At 38.2% G+C, this 20,731-nt stretch overlaps 1 protein-coding gene across 5 annotated transcripts in view; it reads right to left on the reverse strand.

Moving 5' to 3' along the window:
• LOC128016961 (amyloid-beta A4 precursor protein-binding family A member 2-like) overlaps nt 1–20,731 on the reverse strand; it is a 67,613-nt gene that overhangs the window by 4,075 nt on the left and 42,807 nt on the right. For 3 of the 5 annotated variants that reach the window (XM_052601961.1, XM_052601962.1, XM_052601963.1), the window contains 7 exons: nt 19,637–19,717; nt 17,638–17,677; nt 16,678–16,823; nt 8,367–8,402; nt 7,256–7,342; nt 4,852–5,037; nt 1,368–1,547 (listed from right to left, as the gene is read on the reverse strand). In XM_052601961.1, coding sequence (XP_052457921.1) covers nt 1,368–1,547; nt 4,852–5,037; nt 7,256–7,342; nt 8,367–8,402; nt 16,678–16,823; nt 17,638–17,677; nt 19,637–19,717 — 756 coding nt within the window. Of the gene's footprint in view, nt 1–1,367; nt 1,548–4,851; nt 5,038–7,255; nt 7,346–8,366; nt 8,403–16,677; nt 16,824–17,637; nt 17,678–19,636; nt 19,718–20,731 lie in introns of all 5 variants that reach the window. The other 2 variants (XM_052601966.1, XM_052601964.1) reach the window with 2 other exon arrangements.

Consider the following 20,731-nt stretch of genomic DNA (forward strand, 5'->3'; position numbering starts at 1 on the left):
TTACCTGCATTTGGATCTCTCCCGTGTTTCTTGTATCACCGTACGTGACATAACTCGAGAATAATGTCTACAAAGAAGTGTGTTTTTGGATGTGAGGGAAAGATAACTGTGTTCAGCTTCCCAAAGGACCCCGTGTTAAGGGAACAGTGGATGCAGTTTGTTTAAAAAAAAAATAATAATATGTATAAACAAGGCCAGGTTTGATGCTGTATTTTCACATAATTTGATACTGAAAGATGGATTGACCCCAGCAATAAAAGATCCCGGTCGTCAGTTGGAATCACTACTTCAAATTTCTGTGATGGAGTGCTCACGACTCTTTAGGCTGTTTTCAGAGAGAAGCGTAAAGCTCTGTGTTTCTTTTAGAAATCTGATGTTATCAAATGATTAGTAATTACTTTCAAAACTAAAGACTCTTCTGAGATATGATGACAGTACTGCTAGACAGGCACTCAAGATTAACATAAGATGGGATGAAACGTGTGTTATGTCCCCTTTAAATGGTAGAGTAAATGTTATAGCTCTTGAAGCATTTCAATATTTCAGACAGTAAAAGTTCAATAAAACTGTAATTACTATCATGCTGAGCATCATTTGGTTTAATGAATCTGTGTGCACATCAGGTGGTGTACTGCTCAGATGTTGTGCTTAACTGGGCATCCTTGAGAAATATTTGCATTGGAAAAGCATTTGGTGAATTTATCATTGGACATTGAGATTTAAATCACTGTAATTGTGTCCCATCTGGAAGACCGGCTCCTTAATATGACAATTGGGTAAGCTCTCAAACGGGACGGGACTTTGCAACAAGCTGTCAATAACTGAAACTGTGATTTACGTGACTGACACCATTTGAACGCAGAGTGCTCAGAGAGAGATTTGAAATCTTCTTTGGAGGCATTTAATTTACCGTTTTGCATAATGGAGCATTTAATTTAATTTCACTGTTTAGTAGTAGTTTGAGAAGCAGCTTTTAGGATCAACATCATAGACAACAAAATGATCTGATTAAGTGACATCTGTGCTTTCACACTGTCACTGTCACTGGCTACAAACACATAACACCATGTCAAATCCTTTATATAAGCCATTATATAACCACAACACTTAAAGGGATAGTTCTCCCCAAAATGAAAATTCTGTCATCATTTACAATTTTCATTTTTGGAAACTAAGTTCTAGATACTTTACAACCTAGCTCAAGTGTTACCAGTGGTTTTTATGGTGTGTGCTGCTGTCCGTCATCCCTTTCCTCTGCTTTCTAGTAATCCCGCTTGTATTGAGCAGAAAAGCATCAGTGTGCCGGGTCAGCTGTGTTCTAACACAGAGAAAACACTTAACAGAGAAGAAAGCGTCTGGCAGCTGACCTCTTTGCAGTTGTCTGAGTTTGAGAAGTGGATGAGGTCATCATTGTACATCTCCTGTGTGTTGATGATGTCGCTGTATTCTTTCTGGCTCAGGTCCTCTGGGTTGATCCCATTGGCTCGGAGAAATTCCTGGTAGGCCACGCTGAATGCCTGACCAATGGACTGTGCTATGAGCTGGGCCTGCATATGTTGGAGAAGAATGTATACATCTGGCATTAATTATAAGCTGCTTACATAATAGAAATAAAAAGAACTAAATAATTTCACATACAGTTTATTATGAGCCTTTTATTGAAAAAAGCAAGTTAAGTCACATTTATCTTGTAATTTATCTATGTAATCATTGTTTTAAAGCAGCTTCACACTAATAAACAGAAAAATTACAGTGTCAAAGTTGCAAAATTCATTAGTTATGAAACCAATTCAATTTCATTCGATAAGCAGCTCTAAAGAAGACACTGGTGTCATTATTCAGCCCAGTTTAGTGCAATGTTGATTTAATTTTCTTCAGTAACAGTGTCAATACTGCAAAGTTCACCGGTTATGAAACAAGCTCTAAAGAAGACAAGTGTCATTATTCAGCTCTATAACAGTTTTGATGTTGCAAATGTATTAAATTATGAAACAAATCCCTCTATAAAGCAGCTGTAAAGAAGACTATATTGTTGTTATCCATCTCAATTCAGTCAAAGTTTTGTTCTCAACCTATAGTGTTAGTGCAGTCAAATCAATATTATATTAAGATCCAACAGAGCCCCAAGTGACAGAGGCAAGAAACCGAAACTCCATCAGAAAAACTTTGAGAGAAACCAGGCTCAGTCAGAGGGCCAGTTCTCCTCTGGCCTGGAAGCAGGTTAGTTGTTCTGCATATAAGCTTCTTTGCCTTTAACAATACATGAAAAAAAAACATATATATATATATATATATATATATATTAGGGGTGTAACGGTTCACAAAATTCACGGTTCGGTTCGATACGATACACTGATGTCACGGTTCGGTTCGGTTCGGTTCGATACGTTTTAGATACAGCAAAATGTAAAAACATCTCAACTTTTCAGAATGCCGCAAGCGCACCGCGGGTCATGTGACAAGAACCAACCAATCAGCTTCATCCTTTCCCGTAACAACGTTGAGAGCTCAGCCGAGATGAAGGATCAGCTGATCATAGTTGTATATGGATTGCAATTTTGAAATAAATTTAGTAGCAGAGCTACTGCAAGCGATTTTTAGAGCTGCAAATCCATTTATCCTTCGCTGAAATTTCCGCGTCTCATGGAGAGAGCACGTCATTGTTGCTTAGCAAAGACAGACGCCTCATGAGCGCTTCTGCCCGAGCGCTTTGGAAAGGAGGAGAAAGACGCGCTTAGCGTTTTCCATGCGTTTTTAGGCACGATATGTGAACGGCCCCTAAGGCGCTCGCTCACTCAGCACGCGCTGAAGGCTCGTTGCAAAATGTCGAATGCATTTAACAGACCAGAAATATAAGATCCTAAAATAACCAACAGGTCTGGTGTTTGGGTTGGATTCCCTGTAAGCTATAGTGTCTAAATGCTGCAGGGATAGTTTGCTGCGTGCATGTTTCTCCTTTTTTTTCGTCTTTTCCCAGATAGTACTGACGCATATATCCCAGATATTCCCGCTGGTGTTTTTTTTTTTTTTTTGTATTCCCGCTGGTGTACCCTGTCATGTTGCAGATGCGACATACCGTTGTTTTTTTATCCACCACTCTCTTGCCATCACCATTATAGCTTAAAGGGAATCCAAAGTGCACCCAAAGACCAGACCTGTTGGTTATTGGAGGATCTTCTCATTTCTAGTCTGTTAAACGCATTGGCTATTTTGCAACGAGCCTTCAGCGCGTACTGAGTGAACGAGCGCCTGCTGAGTAGCCTAACATAAACATATAAGATGGTGTTTTTTTCTTCTTCGGGAGTGTCAGGGGCGTTGCCTGTTACGTTGTTTGGGTTATTGGGCTACCTTGTTGAACGCATATCATTATATTTCTCTCTCTCTTTTTTTTTTTTTTTTTTCAAATATAATTAATTACTCCAACGAACCGTTCGGTATACATAATGCGTACAGCGTACCGAACCGAAAGCGTCGTACCGAACGGTTCAATACGAATACGCGTATCGTTACACCCCTAATATATATATATATATATATATATATATATATATATATATATATATATATATATACCGCAAATCAATGCAGCAGATGAACACAGTGTCAATTTTTTTCCTCTTTATTGATTTGATATTTTGTGAATCTGCTCACTCATAGTGTATTATTGTACATTGATTTCTCACTCTAGAATACGTTTATGTTTTTTGAACAGTCTCCAAAACCACTAGCTGTTGTCTTTGAAGCTAAGCTTGTGCTACAGTAGTGCTCACTGTGAAATGTGAATACACTGGCCAATTTCAAGCACTACAACCTTATTCAAATCTTACTGAATAATCTTCATTGGAAGTAGAAAAATTGCTGGATAAAGGCTATTATATTTGCCTTTCGGCACTAGAATGCTAAAGAGGTGCAGTGGAATAGAAGTTCACTACTTTGCTAATAATTGTGGCATTTTTCTGATTCAACAGTACCCCTCAGATGACATGTGCACAGGTAGGGGTCATTGCATTTGCCTGACGAAGGTCTTTGACCGAAACGTTGCTATTTTTTACTTTTTGGAATAAAGGGAGAATAACAGTGTGCAGATATTTTTCCATTATTTGATGTACCATTTGATCTTGCACCTGGCCAAGACGTTGTTTGGATGTGCATATGTTGACCCTTTCTTTACACAAGTAGGGGTCATGCCATTAATCTAGCATCCCAACATGTGTGCTGGCTTTGATTTGCACAGGTAACACGGCTGCTTTAGAATTATTCAGAGAACTGAACATCTAAATCAGTCATGATAAAAACACAAAGGCAAAAAACACACCAGCAGTGATCAGGCTGAATGACTTCTGAAGGATCATGTGACACTGAGACTAATGGCTGCTGAGAATTCAGCTCTGCCATCACAGGAATAAATTGCATAATTATTAATTACATGATTAAATTACAAAACAGTTATTAGAAACTGACATAAATATTTCACAATATTACTGTTTTTACTGTATTTTGGATGCTCGGTGAGCATAAGGACGTCTTTAAAAAGTATTTTTAGAAAATTACTGAAAACAAACTTTTAAAAAGTAGTGTGCATATATACAAATCAAATGTTTGGACAGTTTTACATATTGGAATAACACTGAAGTTATTCACATGGTTCCCATATATGATGATCACATGTAACATCAGTTCCAACTTACCCATAAAGGGGGGTATTTTTATTAAATGAATAAAAAATAATTTCTATAATAGAAAGTCATATTTCCACACAATTTATTAAGTGGGCACAATTTCTTTTTGTCCAATCTTTAGGCTGATATGCATATATAGATTATAAAAGGAAACAGAAGCATTCACACTTACATCCTCGGACTCAAATACGTGGCATATCATTTTGTACTGCTTCTTGGCCTCATGGGCTCCGGGGGTGGTCTCGATGCAGTCCTGTGAGGCGGTGCGTGGCATGCGGCGTCTTGCCATTAGAACCACAATGTTCCCGATGTCAGCAATGTATGAGATGGTACGCAAAGCGTTATCCATCATGGTCTCCTTTGAAACAACAAAGAGAGTAACCACAGTTACTTCTCAGCATTCTGTGGCAACACCTTCCAACACATTACACCAGACTAGAGTTAAGGCTGTGTTTTAATCCCATTGAGCAGCTTGGTTATCATTTCACAGATTTTCTCATTCAAACGGGCTCGCATTACATTCTCTTAGCGACGGCCTCCAGATGCAACCTAGGGATAAGAATGCACAATGGGTTCCCAGAACCCTCCTATTCATCAATCCCCCTTCAGGAAGATCTGTTTGAAGCTGCAAGCATACATCCTTGTGTTCACCCAGATCTTTAAACAGTAAAGTTACAGCCATCCCTGCTTAGTAAAGGGAAGATGACCTTGAAATTGTATTCACGAAAATAACTGTTCTGATACTGTTCTAATTGAGAAATTGTAATACTTTTCTATATTCCATGAACTGAATGAAGTGTAAGAGCAGAACAAGAAACAGCATACATATGAAATGCAATCTATTTTATATATTTATATAAAAACATAAAAGTTAATAAATCCTCAAAGGGCTGAAAGAATTAATGATCCAGAGCACAGAGGAAATTCATGCAGCATTTCGATTCAATGCACACAAAGGTCATGTGCGGGATTTTCATTTTCATTGTTTTGCAGCTCTTCTTTAATTTATAGGAGCATAATATGTGGCACGTTTACTTCAAAGACTCTATGAAACAGATTGTGAAGGACCATCAGCATCTATCAGTTTTTAAAAATACCACTTTCTTTCAACTTAATGCATATATTTTATATGCGGCTAACAGATGACGATTTGCATTGCTGAAAGCTTCCTCTACTATTCAGTAACAACACTCAGCTTACATTAAGGAAATATCAGCGCTCGCAAGAGAGCACAAGACCAGTGTTTAAGGTAAAGCTATGTTATAGGCTTTGGTTGTGTGATACTTAAATTCTTCATCTGAGATGCTTTGTGTTTGTCATGACACGGAGAATCTGTTTTGTTTTCAGTTGGCTGTGCACCAGAATCCACGGATCCACCACAGTCATTAGATATATTTACATCCAGCCATGTAATCCATTACCAGCCTAGTAATACATGTAAAGGTGATAAATAGAAGCAAGAAAGAAAGGATGAATCATAATTTAATATGCCAAAATATGTAATAAAAAACAATTGCAATTCAGCATGCAAATATTACAATGATGTCATGACTATCAGTGTATCATTGTAAGTGTGAGGTTATGAAACATTAATAGTACATTTTAATAAAGTTTGTATAGGATTCTGTGTGCTAAGCAGATTGGGCTGAATTAAATCTAAAAGTTTCAGTCTTAGGGTACTTTGAATGTCTGAGGAATATCAATAGAGCCCTGAAGGCACTGTAATGAGTCTGTAACAGCCAATAGAGACTCACTGTGAGATGTGACAGGCAGGGTGAGGACTGACACTGCATTGCAGCACATAACGAAATGTCCATGCCAGCCTGCCCACTCACTGCTGTTTAGTCAGAACTCATACACATAACCGCAGCAACACACACAGTTATGTTACTCGGTACCCGGGTATTAATCGTACCATTAAAGCAGCAAATAGCTCTTCCTACCTTATGCTTACAGTAACACTAGTGTGGAAAAGGAGGAGCTGTTGCAGCTGGAGATTAAGAACAAATCTTAGTTATTACCATCATTAAGCTCTCCTTCACTGTCTACAAGCCTGATCATATGCACATCTCTTGTCTCTACAGACACACATTACGTGTTTTATTTCAGTTATGTAACAAAAGGTTATGTAAGATACAATATCTGAGCGTTCTCTTTGCATAAATATTTCACAAATCAAAATAAGATTTATCTCCTTTTTTTCCAAATATGATTTATAATGTATGATGTACACTCTACATCTTGAGAATACATATTTTGGCCATTCCGCCTCAGTAACTTTAAATGATTCCCAAACTTTGTAAAAATAGAATGTAATATTAGTTGGTATAAAGGGAGAAGGGATATTAGTTATTAGTTGTTATGAAGGCAGAAGGGATATTAAACCAATATATACTATTTTGCTTTGAGGCTTATTATTTATCTGCTTAATTGATGAAGGCATCCAAGTGTTACAATTAATTCAGCTATCAGTTAAATACTTACACTTATGTGCATATTCCATTTTCTCTGTTTTTTTTAAATCTTTTCAGATTTTATTTTGAAAGCTGTATCACTAGGCAGCCACATGAACTCACCTGGCTGTCTGCATTGAGTACTTTGATCCTTTGAGTTGAGATGAAAAGATCCACCTCAGTCAAAGTCTGAGCATCTCCCTCTGGATTCTGCTGACAAAAAAGAAATAAAAAACATGAACAAAAATATGAAAAACTACCCCCTACCTCAGAGGGGTCAGAATGCTGTAACTCACAGTGGCTCATGAGAAGACCTAAAGAAAAGGCACAACCTCTCAGACCCCTAATGAAAGCATTTTAAATGTTTATTCATAAATCATGCACGGGCATAAGCTTGTCCACATGGCAGGGCTATGCTTAACCTCTGTAAATTGCAGCATTAATATCCCAATTGGGAAACAATATGGTGTGCTCATGTGCAAAGGACATATGGATTGGAAATGTGAAACTGCATCGACTATCGATAACCTGACCAATTAATAATTTATTACAATCAAAACTCTTCAAAACACTACAAAACTGTTCAAAGCCTATAACTGAGAAACACAGTGAGGTAATCAGGCCAAGAGACAAATAATCACTGGGAATACAGCCCTCTGTGATAAGTAGATGCCATGCGGAGGTTTGAAATAATGAAATGATTGATACTAGAGAGTGAGTGAGTGAAAGAGAGAGAGAGCAAGAACCATTCGGTGCAGTGTGGTGGAGCACAGGGTGATGCAATGACAGACGGGTAAGTAAAATGACACAATGGCAACACTTAACCAGCTGTCAGGCTGTCTCAGAGTGCCAATCATTTGCCTGCCAGCACATTTCTGCTGAGATTCTTGCTTTTGTTTTGTGTTACTGCCATAAAAAATGGTTCTACACACAGACGGCTACAGCTACATTTTATACAGGGCTAAAAGTGCAGTCTGTGTAAAATAGCTTTGAAATTTGAACCCATATCTTCAAAGGTTTATATGCATCAGTTGCAGCCCAGAAGAGGCTGGTTTGTCAATAGTTAGTTTGGCTTAAATAGGCCCTCACAGATCCCAGACAGCCAGATCTAAAGCTTCACTTCACCTGGTTTCACCAGAACTTATAAAAGCTACACAGATGATGGACACAGAGATGAAGTAGATGGCAAAAAAAGGCATGTTCTTCTTCTATCAGTCTTTTTTTTTTTACACACCGCCTTTTTCTTGATTTTGACTGCCTTCTGTACCCTCTGGAAGATGTTCAGGATAGTACAGGGGTCGTCACACACAGGAGCAGCAAAAAAACATGAAGGTAAAAAAAAAAAAAACATTAAAAACAGGCAAAACATATAAACAACCAAACACAAACTCTGCATGCCATGTATGGCATGTGTGTTCTTTGTACACAAACATGAACAAACCCAGAATGTGGCAACATTTCCCTTTGCACACACATACATATAGATAGCAAATCATAGGACATGCAGATATGGGTTCAATAAATGTTACTGTACAATGAAAAAAAAAAAAAACAGAAAAAAAATTGTAATTTATTTTACGCATTGACATTTCTCAACAGGATAAGAAAAATTTCTATTTGTATCCAATAATATATGTTAGTCCTTTTATAGCATAAGCAGTCATTACTTTCAATAAATGTCATATTGTTATAGTTGTGTGATTCATCACTGACACTAGATTCATTGTCAGAATCTCACAACAAATGCAGCCTAACACCTCAGTTTATCAACCTGCCATATTATGACTTCAGGGAGAACAACAGCTGTCATAGTGGACTGACTGGATATTGTACAGTGTATTCTACTGTACAACATTTTTAATCTCGTCAACAAAATCATACAGGAAAATGTTACTAATAAAAGGTTCTTTTGATTTCTTTAACCACAACAACATGGCAAGATATGAACAATGCACTAAGAATGTTTTTTTTTTCGAGGAAGAAAAATATATAAAAAATATGATTGTTTTAAATAATATTATTTAATTTTGCAGTGAAATTATATTTTCGTAGACTTGAATCAAATGGCATGATGTAATGTTATTTAAATACTATTTCTAGTATTTATCATTTGTATCATTTTCATTTTTAATTTAATTTAAGTTGTATTAAAAGTGTTATTGTCAGTAGATATAAAAGGGGCCACAATGGGAAGTGCAAACAAAAGCAGGTTTATTTGAACACAAGCAGGTAGGAGAAAACAAGGCAAAGAGTCCAGGTGAGAGTTCAGGGAGTAGCAGGGGTAAGCTGGGCTTAAGTATCTTAGTCCAATTTCCTTTCCAGGGGGTACCAGGGGAACGGCAGATCATGGAGCCGATGGAGCACTGGAGCTGAGGAGAACAAGGAGCAAAACCCTGGAGAAAACTGGCAGGTAAGGGTAGCAGAGCCAACTGTGAGACCAGACAAAGTGATAGCGAGGAGAGTGCAAGCATACGGGGAGCTTGATAGGTGGTGACAGGTGCAGGGAATAAGACTCCCAGTGATGGTGATTGTGGACTGAGAGTAGGTGAGAGACTAATGAGGATAATTAAAGGTACACAAGTGAATGGAATGACAATCAAACGAGAGGGAGAAACTGGGTTACAGGGAGCACGTCGGGAGAAAACAACAAACCCACCCCCCGAAAGACTCTGAATCCCCTGGCTGGGACTGACTCTGGGCTAAGCTCAGAATTCTACTCAAGGCTGCATTCAGGAACAGATGCTCTCTCTCTCTCTGGGCCTGAAATGGAAGCATGAGCCCTCCCTGGTCTTGACTTGGGATTTGAGGCCCTCCCTGGGCCTAACGTTGGAACAACAGCCCTCTCTGGGCTGAACGTGAGGACAGGAGCCCTCTCTAGGCTAGACTCTGGTTTTGAGGCCCTCCCTGGTCCAGACATGGGAACAACAGCCCTCTCTGGGCTTAACATGAAAACAGAAGCCCTCTCTTGAGCCCCTTTCACACTGCAGGTCAGACCCGCAATATTTCTGGAACATTGCCGGGTTGCCTTCTGTGTGAAAGCAACCATGTCCCGGGATCGATTACCGAATTGAACCCGGGTCGGGGACCTAGTAACATTGCGGGGTTCGACCCGGGACGAGCGCTGTGTGAACAAAAGCCAGATCTAATTCCGTGTCGAAGTGATGACGCGCGTTATTGCGCGACTCTTTTACGGGCTGTTTTGAAGGAAGATCAACGTTCGCGACGAAAACATATGTGCAAACCGATCAGTTAGCTCCTCACTTTCCGCGCTGACGCAGAGATCGTTCGCTTGCTTCAGTTAAAGTATAACGTGCCTAGCGTTTTCGACTCATACATTACACGTCACGCGCTGATGTCACGTGTCGTTACAGGATCTTCAAGGGTTGTGTGTGGAAGCACGCACATATACCGGGTCATCACTGGCAGTGTGAAAGTGCAAAATCTAGCGACCCGGGAACAATTGCAGAAACACTTTACCCCTGGATTTGCCGGAATGGCAGTGTGAAAGGGGCTTTGGATGTATTGGATTCAGGGGCAGGAGTCGACACTGAAGTGGTATCAGGGGCTGGAGCCAATGCTGGAGCGCATTCAGGGGCTGGAGCCGACACTGGAGTGGATTGACTCAGCTGCAGGGCATAATAGTTGCATTCCTTGAGAAAGCCCATGAGAAGGTCCTTGGGCATTCTAGAATACCCCAGATCATCTAAGCCTCCTCAAAACAATGCTATCAGCTCTGAGTCGCCCACTGCAGAGAGTTCAGGGAGTAGCAAGGGTTAGCGGGGCTTATCTGAGTAACTTAGTCCAATTTCCTTTTAGGGGAACGGCAGAGCGTTGGGGATAATGGAGCACTGGAGCTGAGGAGCAAAACGCAGATAAGGGTAGCATAGCCAACTGTGAGACTAGACAATGTGACAGTGAGGAGAGTGCAAGGATACAGGAAGCTTGATAGGCGGTGAAAGGTGCAGGGAATAAGAATCAAACGAGAGGGAGAAACTGGGTCACAGGGAGCACATGGGAAGAAGACACAACAAAACAGGAACACAGAAGTCCAGGGGAATGACAGTTATAGGCAATATGCTTAACATTTTCATTATGATTATTATTTTATCATTTATTATATATATATATATATGTTCTATTTAGGTCGTATCTCATATGTATAAAATACTGCATAAACTGTATAATGAGCATACAATATAAACAGAGATAAAGAAGAGAGAGAAGGTTAGAAAGAAGACAAATTGCCCTGCAACACCTCTATCTAGACACCCATTACAGCTCACTCATTATGAGTCTGACAATGTGAACATTCTGATCCTATTCAGTTCTTTCTTTCCCTCTCTCTACCTTCTTCCACCTGATTGGAGCATGATCCTTTGAACTGCTGTTATCTCTTTCTGGCTGAGCATCATGAGCACAACTACTCCTTTACTATCATTTCTGCTGCCAACATGCCTCATCCTAAGAGGAGATAAATCAACAGCACAAGAGAATAAGCTTGAAAGTCAAGGGGAAATGAGACAGTGAATGCGTGGGCGATGAATGTTGCATAAATGCTGCAACAATCTTGAGGCTACAGGGATACACTTCAATAAAACAGGCTTTTCCCCTATGTTTCTTGGCTAAAACAAACGAAATGGCTCCATCTTGCTTTCTTTGCAGCATGCAAAAGAGTGTGCTGTAACTGTGTTGGTTTAGTTACCGCTCTTATTATTCAGAAGAGGTGTGAGATACTGGAACCAGACTGAGGTATGGCCAGTGTTTCTCAACCTTTTTGTTTTATGTACCCTATCATTGACACAAAAATCATGAATGTGTTCCTTTTAACTCACACAAACAAGCATGACTGAAAGTAAATGTTCTACAATGGCAAAACACCGTGGGGAAAGTTTTTAAGAATTGCATTGTGTTTAGTGTTTGCATAACCGGTGTGAATACATATCCTGCGTGCTTTGATCTCGATTCAATAGCATATTTCAAATGAATAAAATCAGATATCACTGGTATCATAAACTGTGCTTCTTTGATTCAAATCATGCAAACAATAACAATAAAACTATATTTTTAGGCTGGTTCACTTAAAGAAATAGTTATCCCTTACGAAAAAGTAGTATTCTTTATTATATAAGTTTATTTTACTAAGTATACTTAGTAAAAGTAAAGTTCAAGTATATTTTTAAGTATACTTTATGTAGCAAGTATACAAATATCAGTGTTCAAGTAGTATACTTGTAAGTGTACTGTTTTAATACTCCTTGGGACTAAATTGGCCCACTTTCTAGTATATAAAAGTATACTTTTAAGGATACTTTGAGTATAACAGTAGCAAACTTTGAGTACAAAACTAGTTTACCTCTATGTTTGTAGTTTGTACTGCAATTAAAGTAAATGCAATTGACATATGTAAGTATAAGTCAAGTATACTTACAGTGTCATTTTAAGTATATTTCTGAGGAGTACATAAAAAGTAAACTAAAAGCATACTTTCCTTTTTTTGTTGTTAAAAATAAGTATATTAATAGCACACTTGAATAATCTTCTCTTCCGTAAGGGAACCCAAAAACTTTAAATTTGCTAAAAACATTTACTGACCCTCAGGCCATCCAAAATGTAGATTAATTTTTTTTATTTTTTTTTATTTTCAGAACGAATTTTGCATTGCATCACTTGCTCACCAATAGATCCTCTGCAGTGAATGGGTATCGTCAGAATGAGTGTCCAAACAGATGATAAAATCATATACAATTGATATACAATCATATACTGAGTCGGATGGCACATTCATTGCAGAGGATCCATAGGTGAGAAAGTGATGTAATGCTAAATTTCTCAAAATCCATTCTGATAAAAAAGACACATTTTTCAGCAAATTTTCATTTTTGGGTGAACTATGCCTTTAATGTGGGCAAATTCAAGAGTAAACAAAATAAAAATAAAAAAAACAACGACAACTCTTTTTACTGTAGGTGGAACTAAAGCTACCATATTGAGCATCACAATTTCTCTCATTCAATTTTATATGAGTGAACTGTCTCCTCCCATCTGGGTATGCGTTCACCTGGTTGAAAATCACTGCTTTAGAAGTGCAGCAAGAAAAACTGTCCTCAGGCTCTGCACTGACATACTGCTCACTCAGCTGTGGACAGACACATTATCATCTGCAGAGTGGAAGAGCAGATGTGTGAGTGCAGGAATGTCAAGAGTTGCGTGTGTGTGAGTGAAATACTGAAAGGAAGAAGGAGAGAGAGAGAGAAAGGAGGGATGATTGTGCAGTTCATCTTAACTTTTAAAAACCTAGAAACATAATAATAGCAGGCACAGAGAGGAGAAGGAGAGAGTGTGTTGCCATGGTTTCATTTTGAGTGGCTTTTGAAGCTGTCAGGCGAGAGAAATGACCGGATTGGCCCTCCACAGAGGGAACAGAAGGTGGTCTGCGAACGCTGGAAGTCAGGGTGGAAGCTGAAGCTGCGTTCTGATTCAGAAGGTCCCTACTTAGGTTCAGTTCACCAAACTGTTTTCAGGAGTGGCATCCGGTTTGGTCTTCTGCTACTGTTGTCCATCTGCTTCAAGGTTCGACGTGTTGTGCATTCAGAGATGCTCTTCGGTATACCACGGTTGTAATAAGAGGTTATTAGAGTAACTGTTATTCACTGGATATTTTCTCTTTTTCTGACCATTCTCTGTAAACCCTGGGTATGACTGTGTGGAAAATCCTAGTTGATCAGCAGTTTCTGAAAAACTCAGACCAGCCCATCCGGCACCAACAAGCATAACATGTCATAGCCATTTAAATCAACTTTATTCCCCATTCTGATGCACAGTTTGAACCTCAGCAGATTATCTTGACCATTTCTACATGCTTAAATGCATTGATTTGCTGCCTAGTTATTGGCTGGTTAGAAATATGTGTTAATAAGCAGTTGAACAGATGTACATAATAAAGTGGCCATTGAAATGTACATAATGTACATAATGCCTAATGACGGAGTGAGGAAATAATCTAACATCTCTATTGTTCTAGATTCATTTTAGGCTTTGTAAAGTACTGAAATGATGTTCAATGGCTGATGGATACATTTCTTTCTCCACAGTAAATACAGTGGAGTATCATTTTATGCTGATTATACACATACAATAGTATTTGAAATCTTAATAAGATTGCCTAATACCTTGTAAAGTCCACTCCACAGAACTCTACTGTTTTGATTGGAACATACCCTGACAAATTTCCTTCTATAATCTGAGAGAGACACTGACCAGACAGGTGTACAGTATGTACCTGTGTGAGAGTAAACAACAGAGAGGCCTGTACTATATAGTACCTCTTTATTATTTAGTACCTCTGTATTACACTGATACAAGTGAGTGATCCTGCCATCCTGAGGCACATTCGCAGTCCTTCACTCCCACCATGAGTCTATGTGCCTCCAGTTGACAAATGTGTCCATGCATGTCTGTGGGTGTGTGTGTGTTTGTGTGTGTGCTTGTCCTTGCCATAGGTATGTGTTACTAAATGTGGAGCAGCTTAGTGGCCCACTGTGGAGCAGCTCGTAAAATTAACTGCCAGCTGTTGACCAGGAAGACAGCAATGAAGCATCATTGCAATTATAAAAAGTATTTTCTTAAAATAACATGCAATTCAAGAGGGAACAGTGTAAACTAGGTATAAAAGACTACTACCTTTGAAGGACACAGAATCTGATATTTAATTTCAAAGCATTTAAAAGTTATTGATATCTTTCTGTTTAAAAATAATATACATGCCATATAAATACCATATTATAATAATTCATCATCTGATACCATATCAGGTCCACAGGACCAGACAGCAGTAATTTTAATCTTCACAGATGCTCCTGTCAAGAATAAACAATCTCACTAAGCTAAAAGTTGCATATTCCTGATGCATTCAAATTTTACGGCTCTACAGCATGTTACCATTTGTTATATTCAGATGCACCACTCTTGAACTGCTTCTGTCCTGAAAAAGCTAAACTGAAGTATATCAAGCATGAATGGAGGACACAGGACTAACAACTGATCCATTACCTCCTGCCCCAATGGAGTGCCAACTATAGCCAATAATTAACAGCACAATGTTTGTAACTTATAGATTCATCCTGGCAATGTCCAGCCAATATCTAGCAGAATCCTCTTCTTCTTTCAAAAACAGAGTTTAGAGTAACTGCTAATTGGGGTTTGTCGAACAATAATTGGACAAAGTATTTGCTAAGCCTGTTTTTGTGCTGGTACCTTGGCTAGTTTATGCCTAATTTGGACAGCTGACTCAAGCTCTGAATATTCTTCATATTCAGTGCAATGGTAAGTTCATAAAAGTGGCAGAAACTGCCCACCAAAGTTGATTTCCTGGGGAATTTTTAACCTTATTAATTGTATTGTCATATTCTATTTTTAAAATTTCCTCAATGATTTCAATTAGAATAAGACAACACTACAGGGCTGTTAGCATTCAAATGAAACCAGTATAAACAAAATAAATTTGCTCTATAGAGGTGGGATACTGTAGATGCTGCATCTGAAGTAGCACATTTAGAGACTGTTTAATGCAGCTCAGATGTGTCATGAATACATTTACACTACAATTACAATTGCTTAAATAATTCTACGAGATTGTTTTAAAAGTATGAGTTTTGAATATTGATATATGAAACGATTCCAATTTTTTTTTTTTAACTGCTAGTAAGTGGTGGCAAGTTCCTGTCTGAATGAGTGAGTCATTGAATCGTTTATTTAAATGATTCATTCAAAACTGACCATTCTTGCAGTGCAGAGCAAGTGACTTGTGTTTATGAATGAGTTATTGAATAATTCACTCAAATAATTGGTTAAAAACAGGTTCAGTAACGAAACACCACTGTGTTGATCATAGACGTAATGCATAGCTTGTTGAATGGTTCTGTCTGACTAGGTTTACACTGGTTTTATAATGGGCTACATCACAAAGCGAATGCATGGACTCCATCAAGGAAAGTTTTTTTTTTTAGTTGTTGCAAATTGAGTGATTACATACTCGCTAATGCAAAAAAACACATGTATACTGTTGTTGTTCTCTTGTAGGTCTGATTGCTTCTATTGTTCTCATTTGTTAAGTCGCTTTGGATAAAAACGTCTGCTAAATGATTAAATGTAAATGCATAAATATCTTAGTGTGAACAGAGCTGATTGCTTTTGTCTACCCCATAAATTATTGCAGAATTAGGTCAGTATACAAAGTATTCTGGGGGGAAATGTCACTTTAATTGCACCACAAGCTGTCTTAAAACACAAGAAATTCACTTGAATGTTCCATGTAACATGGCAACAGGAAGTCGTTCTACATTAACCAATTGGGAGGATGAGGGATTACACTTCTACACCATGGAAAATAATCCTATAAATACTGATTAGTCAACAAGTCCTAGGGTGTAAACAAACAAATCTCATCTCATTTTCCACAGAGAAATCTGCATCCGCTTTGTCTTAACTTTTCACTTGAAAGCCACACCGAAATAAAATGGAAATACAGAGGTTCTAGGTTTCTGTACCTTGACCCTGCTCACTGCCTCCTGGGCTTGCATCATCCTGATGTTTTTGGATGGATTTCTCTCCGACAGGAGCTGAGTGGAGCCGAGGTAGTTTGCAGCGAAGATAATCCCATCAATGAGGTCCTCAGGCTCACAGGGGCCCGGCACTTTTAGAGGGTAGAAGCATTGAGAATTCATTATTAAAGCTATTTGTTGTTTCCACCTCCTCTGTAGACCCCCTGACAGTAACTGATAAGGTATATGAGTGTGAGCTTATCAGGCAGAAAAGTTACATGCAGATGTCGCGTGCATGAAAGTGTGTGCAAATATGTTTGTGTTCTCAGTTCCAGCACTGTGAGGGCTGAAAACTGTACCGCAGACATTGAAAAGCAGGAGCCAAGGTGGCCACATGTGGAAAAGCAGGGTGTGCTGAGAGTATTCTGCTGGTGTGATATGGAAATGTGGACGTAATGATACCCACCAAAGGATAAATTATGCTGCCATCATTCAAGCACAAGGTTTAAATGTGACAGGACTCTATCCTTTTAATAGAAAGCAGAATTTATACCCAGAAGTAAGGCATGAAAGCAGCAATACATTCTCAGACTTGCGTAAACCAAAAATAAGCTTGTGGTCAATCGATTGTCCTGCTTTTCCAGAACTCTCCTTCACTTCCTGTTATAGTTTGTGAGTATTCCTCTAGCTGAACATCCACTAATGTGCCCTTATATTAGCAAACATGACTTCTCTAATTACTGTCTCAGCACTGCAACCCATTAAAATGGCTTACAAATTCTGTCCGCTTTTCCGCATGGAAATCCACTGAGACATAATGCTTTCTTCTGTGTGGCTCTCTAATCTCCTCACTCGGAGTTGGTTTGGTGAATTTGATTTGTTTTTGACTTGTTTTAATTTGATAGAATAAAACTTTAGGGAGCAGATTATCAAATGCAGAAAAAAAAAGAGGAGATGCTAACTTACCATCCACGAAGCTGGGAAATGAGGCCGTCTTCTTTGTTGACTAAGAAACAGAAAAACAGTGTTTTATTAGCAAAATATGTTTTATAAAAAAAATAATAAAATACAAAGAAATAACAAATATAAACAATATAATAAAAACATTCAAATATAGATTATATAACATTTTTATGACTGTTTCAGTTCTTGAACAATTGTTTGCCTTTTTATGCGAGTCACTGAATCATTCCTTCAGACAATTTGTACAAAAACATAGATTTATTCAAATAAGTGGTTGAATTTGGAGTAGCATAACATAAAATATTGTAAAAGTAGTATGGTCAAATTCAGTAACTGTGCTTATAAGTGAGTCATTGAATCATTCCCTCAAACGATTTGTTAAAACAGACTCATTGCAAAAGATTCACTGCAGTGATACCAGTACTATTTGAGAACAGTTCTGCACCTGGGTTTGTTTGCCCTTATTTCAGTTAGCTAAGCCAAAACAGACAAAGTAACTGTCGATATTTTGTGTAGTATGTAGTTTGCTAAATATTAACTTCTTGAGTACTGTTTATCATGCTTTTTGGTCTGAATGTCAGTAGACCTGTGCAGCACTAGGCTGTGTAAGGAGCATGATTCAATTCTGTGATATTGCTTAATTATAAAAGCATAACTTTAACATAGTAATGTTATCACAAAAACATTGCCAACAGACTGAGAATAGTAAATGAGCAATTGAATGAAAAATGTTTTTCTTTCCCCTTTCATGCTATTGGTTACTCATGTTCAGTGTGTCGTGTGTCATGTTCTTGTCATGTTACCCTCATTGTCTGCTATAAGTAGCCATGCCATTGCCATTGTCTCTCTTGTTGTGTATTAGTGTTGTAACCTGCTGTCGGTGAGTCTAGTCTGTTCATGTGAAGTCTGTTTCATGTTTCTCTAGTCAAGTCGGTTCATGTCTTTGTTTATTATTTGGATCACAGTAAATAAAGCTGCACTTGGGTTCTCACAACGCTTGCCTTCAGTGGACTCGTTACGTCCTGTCAGTCATTCTTTAGTGGCTATTTGCAGAACTGTGCCGAGAGCTGTATGACATCGTCAGACAGAGCAATAACCATCATTTTACAACAGAGCCATCCAAATGGAGGTTATGCTTCAAGAGGCCTTCATTAAATGCAGTCTAAGAAATCAAAATCTCTCTAAGTCAAGGTAATTAAATCTGTTCAGATGAAGTCAGGCTAAACTGAGTACTGCTACACATGACATAAGGAGGGACTGTACTGTACAGCAAGGGATGCAAACAAACAGAATTCCTTCGGGTGAATACTTTGTGGGTCATTACCATTATGTTTCGACTTATTGGGTGAGTGTTCCATAATTTGCAGAAATGTTTATAAGAGAAAAAAAAATTCAAAACCTGAAATGACTTATTAACAGTTATAACTGTGAACAATTTAATAAGGTTTAACAATAAATATTCTTGATATTCATGACCCTAATTCTCACGTCTACTACCTCCTACATGTGAGACATTCATAAGTTTTTATACAAACTTGATGATGATCTAAAAATGACCTTGGCAGAAAGCTTGGTAGAACAACTATTTGGGAATTTTGAGTAACTGCCCAGACAATATCTTATGGCTCTTACAATCAGGCTGCAAAACTCTCATGGAGTTACATTCATGCATAAAAAATGTGCAGAGAAGCAGAACTGGCAGCTCAAGGCTGAACTCCCCTCTGTCCATGTAAATACAGTAGAGCCAGTGCAGGAAAGGCCAAATCCAATTATTGTACTATATCAACACATGGGGGATCGTGGTGGCAAGCTAGTACAACAGCTTAGATATGCCAGGAAAAAAGCAAAGAGAAACTGTCTTAGAAAGCCAGAGAAATGTGGCATGAATAACATGACAGGCTCACACTGACTAGAATAGCTCTGATTGAAATGTGCGGTGATTATGTGGGGTGCATACTGTCAGATATTGATTGGTTAATGTGTTGTATGATTACAGGCGCACCTCAGGGACATTGTTGTTCTCCAGTGATCCATTGAGATCAGACCGCTGCTGCTTCCTTGGCTGTTCTGCACTGTTGGACACCTAGAAAGAGTTTAAATTTAGATAAATGAGTGACAAATGAGTAAAGGGTGAGATGTGACGTACAGAGGACAAAAAAAAAAGACACGATGAGCTGCAGGTCACTTTATGAACAGCATTAACAATTTGACGTGTGTCCAAAGCAATAGGACAACTAGAATGCTTTATGCAGCATAACGAACATTTTTCAAACACAGTGTATTGAAACACTTTGGTAAAATGAACAGATGTTGTATTTAACTGGAAATGCACAGTGCCTAAAAGAGACTTTTTGTATATCTACAGGGGAGTTTAAGTCTCAAATGAGCACTGTGTCTACTGCACATAAAGATATTATTACTTGATGAAATTCATTGCCTGACAGGATAAAATGTAATCGCCTCATTGCCCAAAGGCAATAAAGAAGCAGGAGTGTAATAGAACTTCACAAGACATTCACTGGACCACTGAGGCAATCAGACTACATCTCACCCCTTCACCTACTTCCTCCTTGGAAAGATTTAATTTCCTATTCTGTTTTGAAAATGCAAAGTAAGGTATTTTGAAGGAAATATCTAAGAAAATCAAATTTTTCAAACTCAATTAGAAAGTCAGCACCTCCTCTAATTTTTCAGCAAACCAGACTATTGTCATAATTTATGATATCAGTGTATTTGTCTTTATTACTTGCTTAGTAACTTTAGGCAGAGATTTCTAGAAATGAGCCAGTTGAAATTTTGGGGTTGTTAAAGCAAAAAAAAAGAAAAAAAGAAAAGAAAACCTGAGCAAGAATAATGGGACAGAATTTAAAAAGCTTCTCAAGGTAATGTATTCTAGCTGGATGGAAATTTGTTCATATTTCTGGATTTCGAGAAATTGCTTTGATCAGGGCTCCCTCCATGTCTAGGTTACAATGAAACATTTCCAATTTCTGTCAGATTACTTTCTTTAATTCTGTTCAACTTGCCGCTCAAACTGAGATCTTTACTCTTGAAATGAGGGAGTAAATAACGGCCTTTTCTCTATAATTGTCTTTGG

Source organism: Carassius gibelio, chromosome A7 (assembly GCF_023724105.1).
Source record: "Carassius gibelio isolate Cgi1373 ecotype wild population from Czech Republic chromosome A7, carGib1.2-hapl.c, whole genome shotgun sequence".
In the NCBI taxonomy this organism is placed as follows: Eukaryota; Metazoa; Chordata; class Actinopteri; order Cypriniformes; family Cyprinidae; genus Carassius; species Carassius gibelio.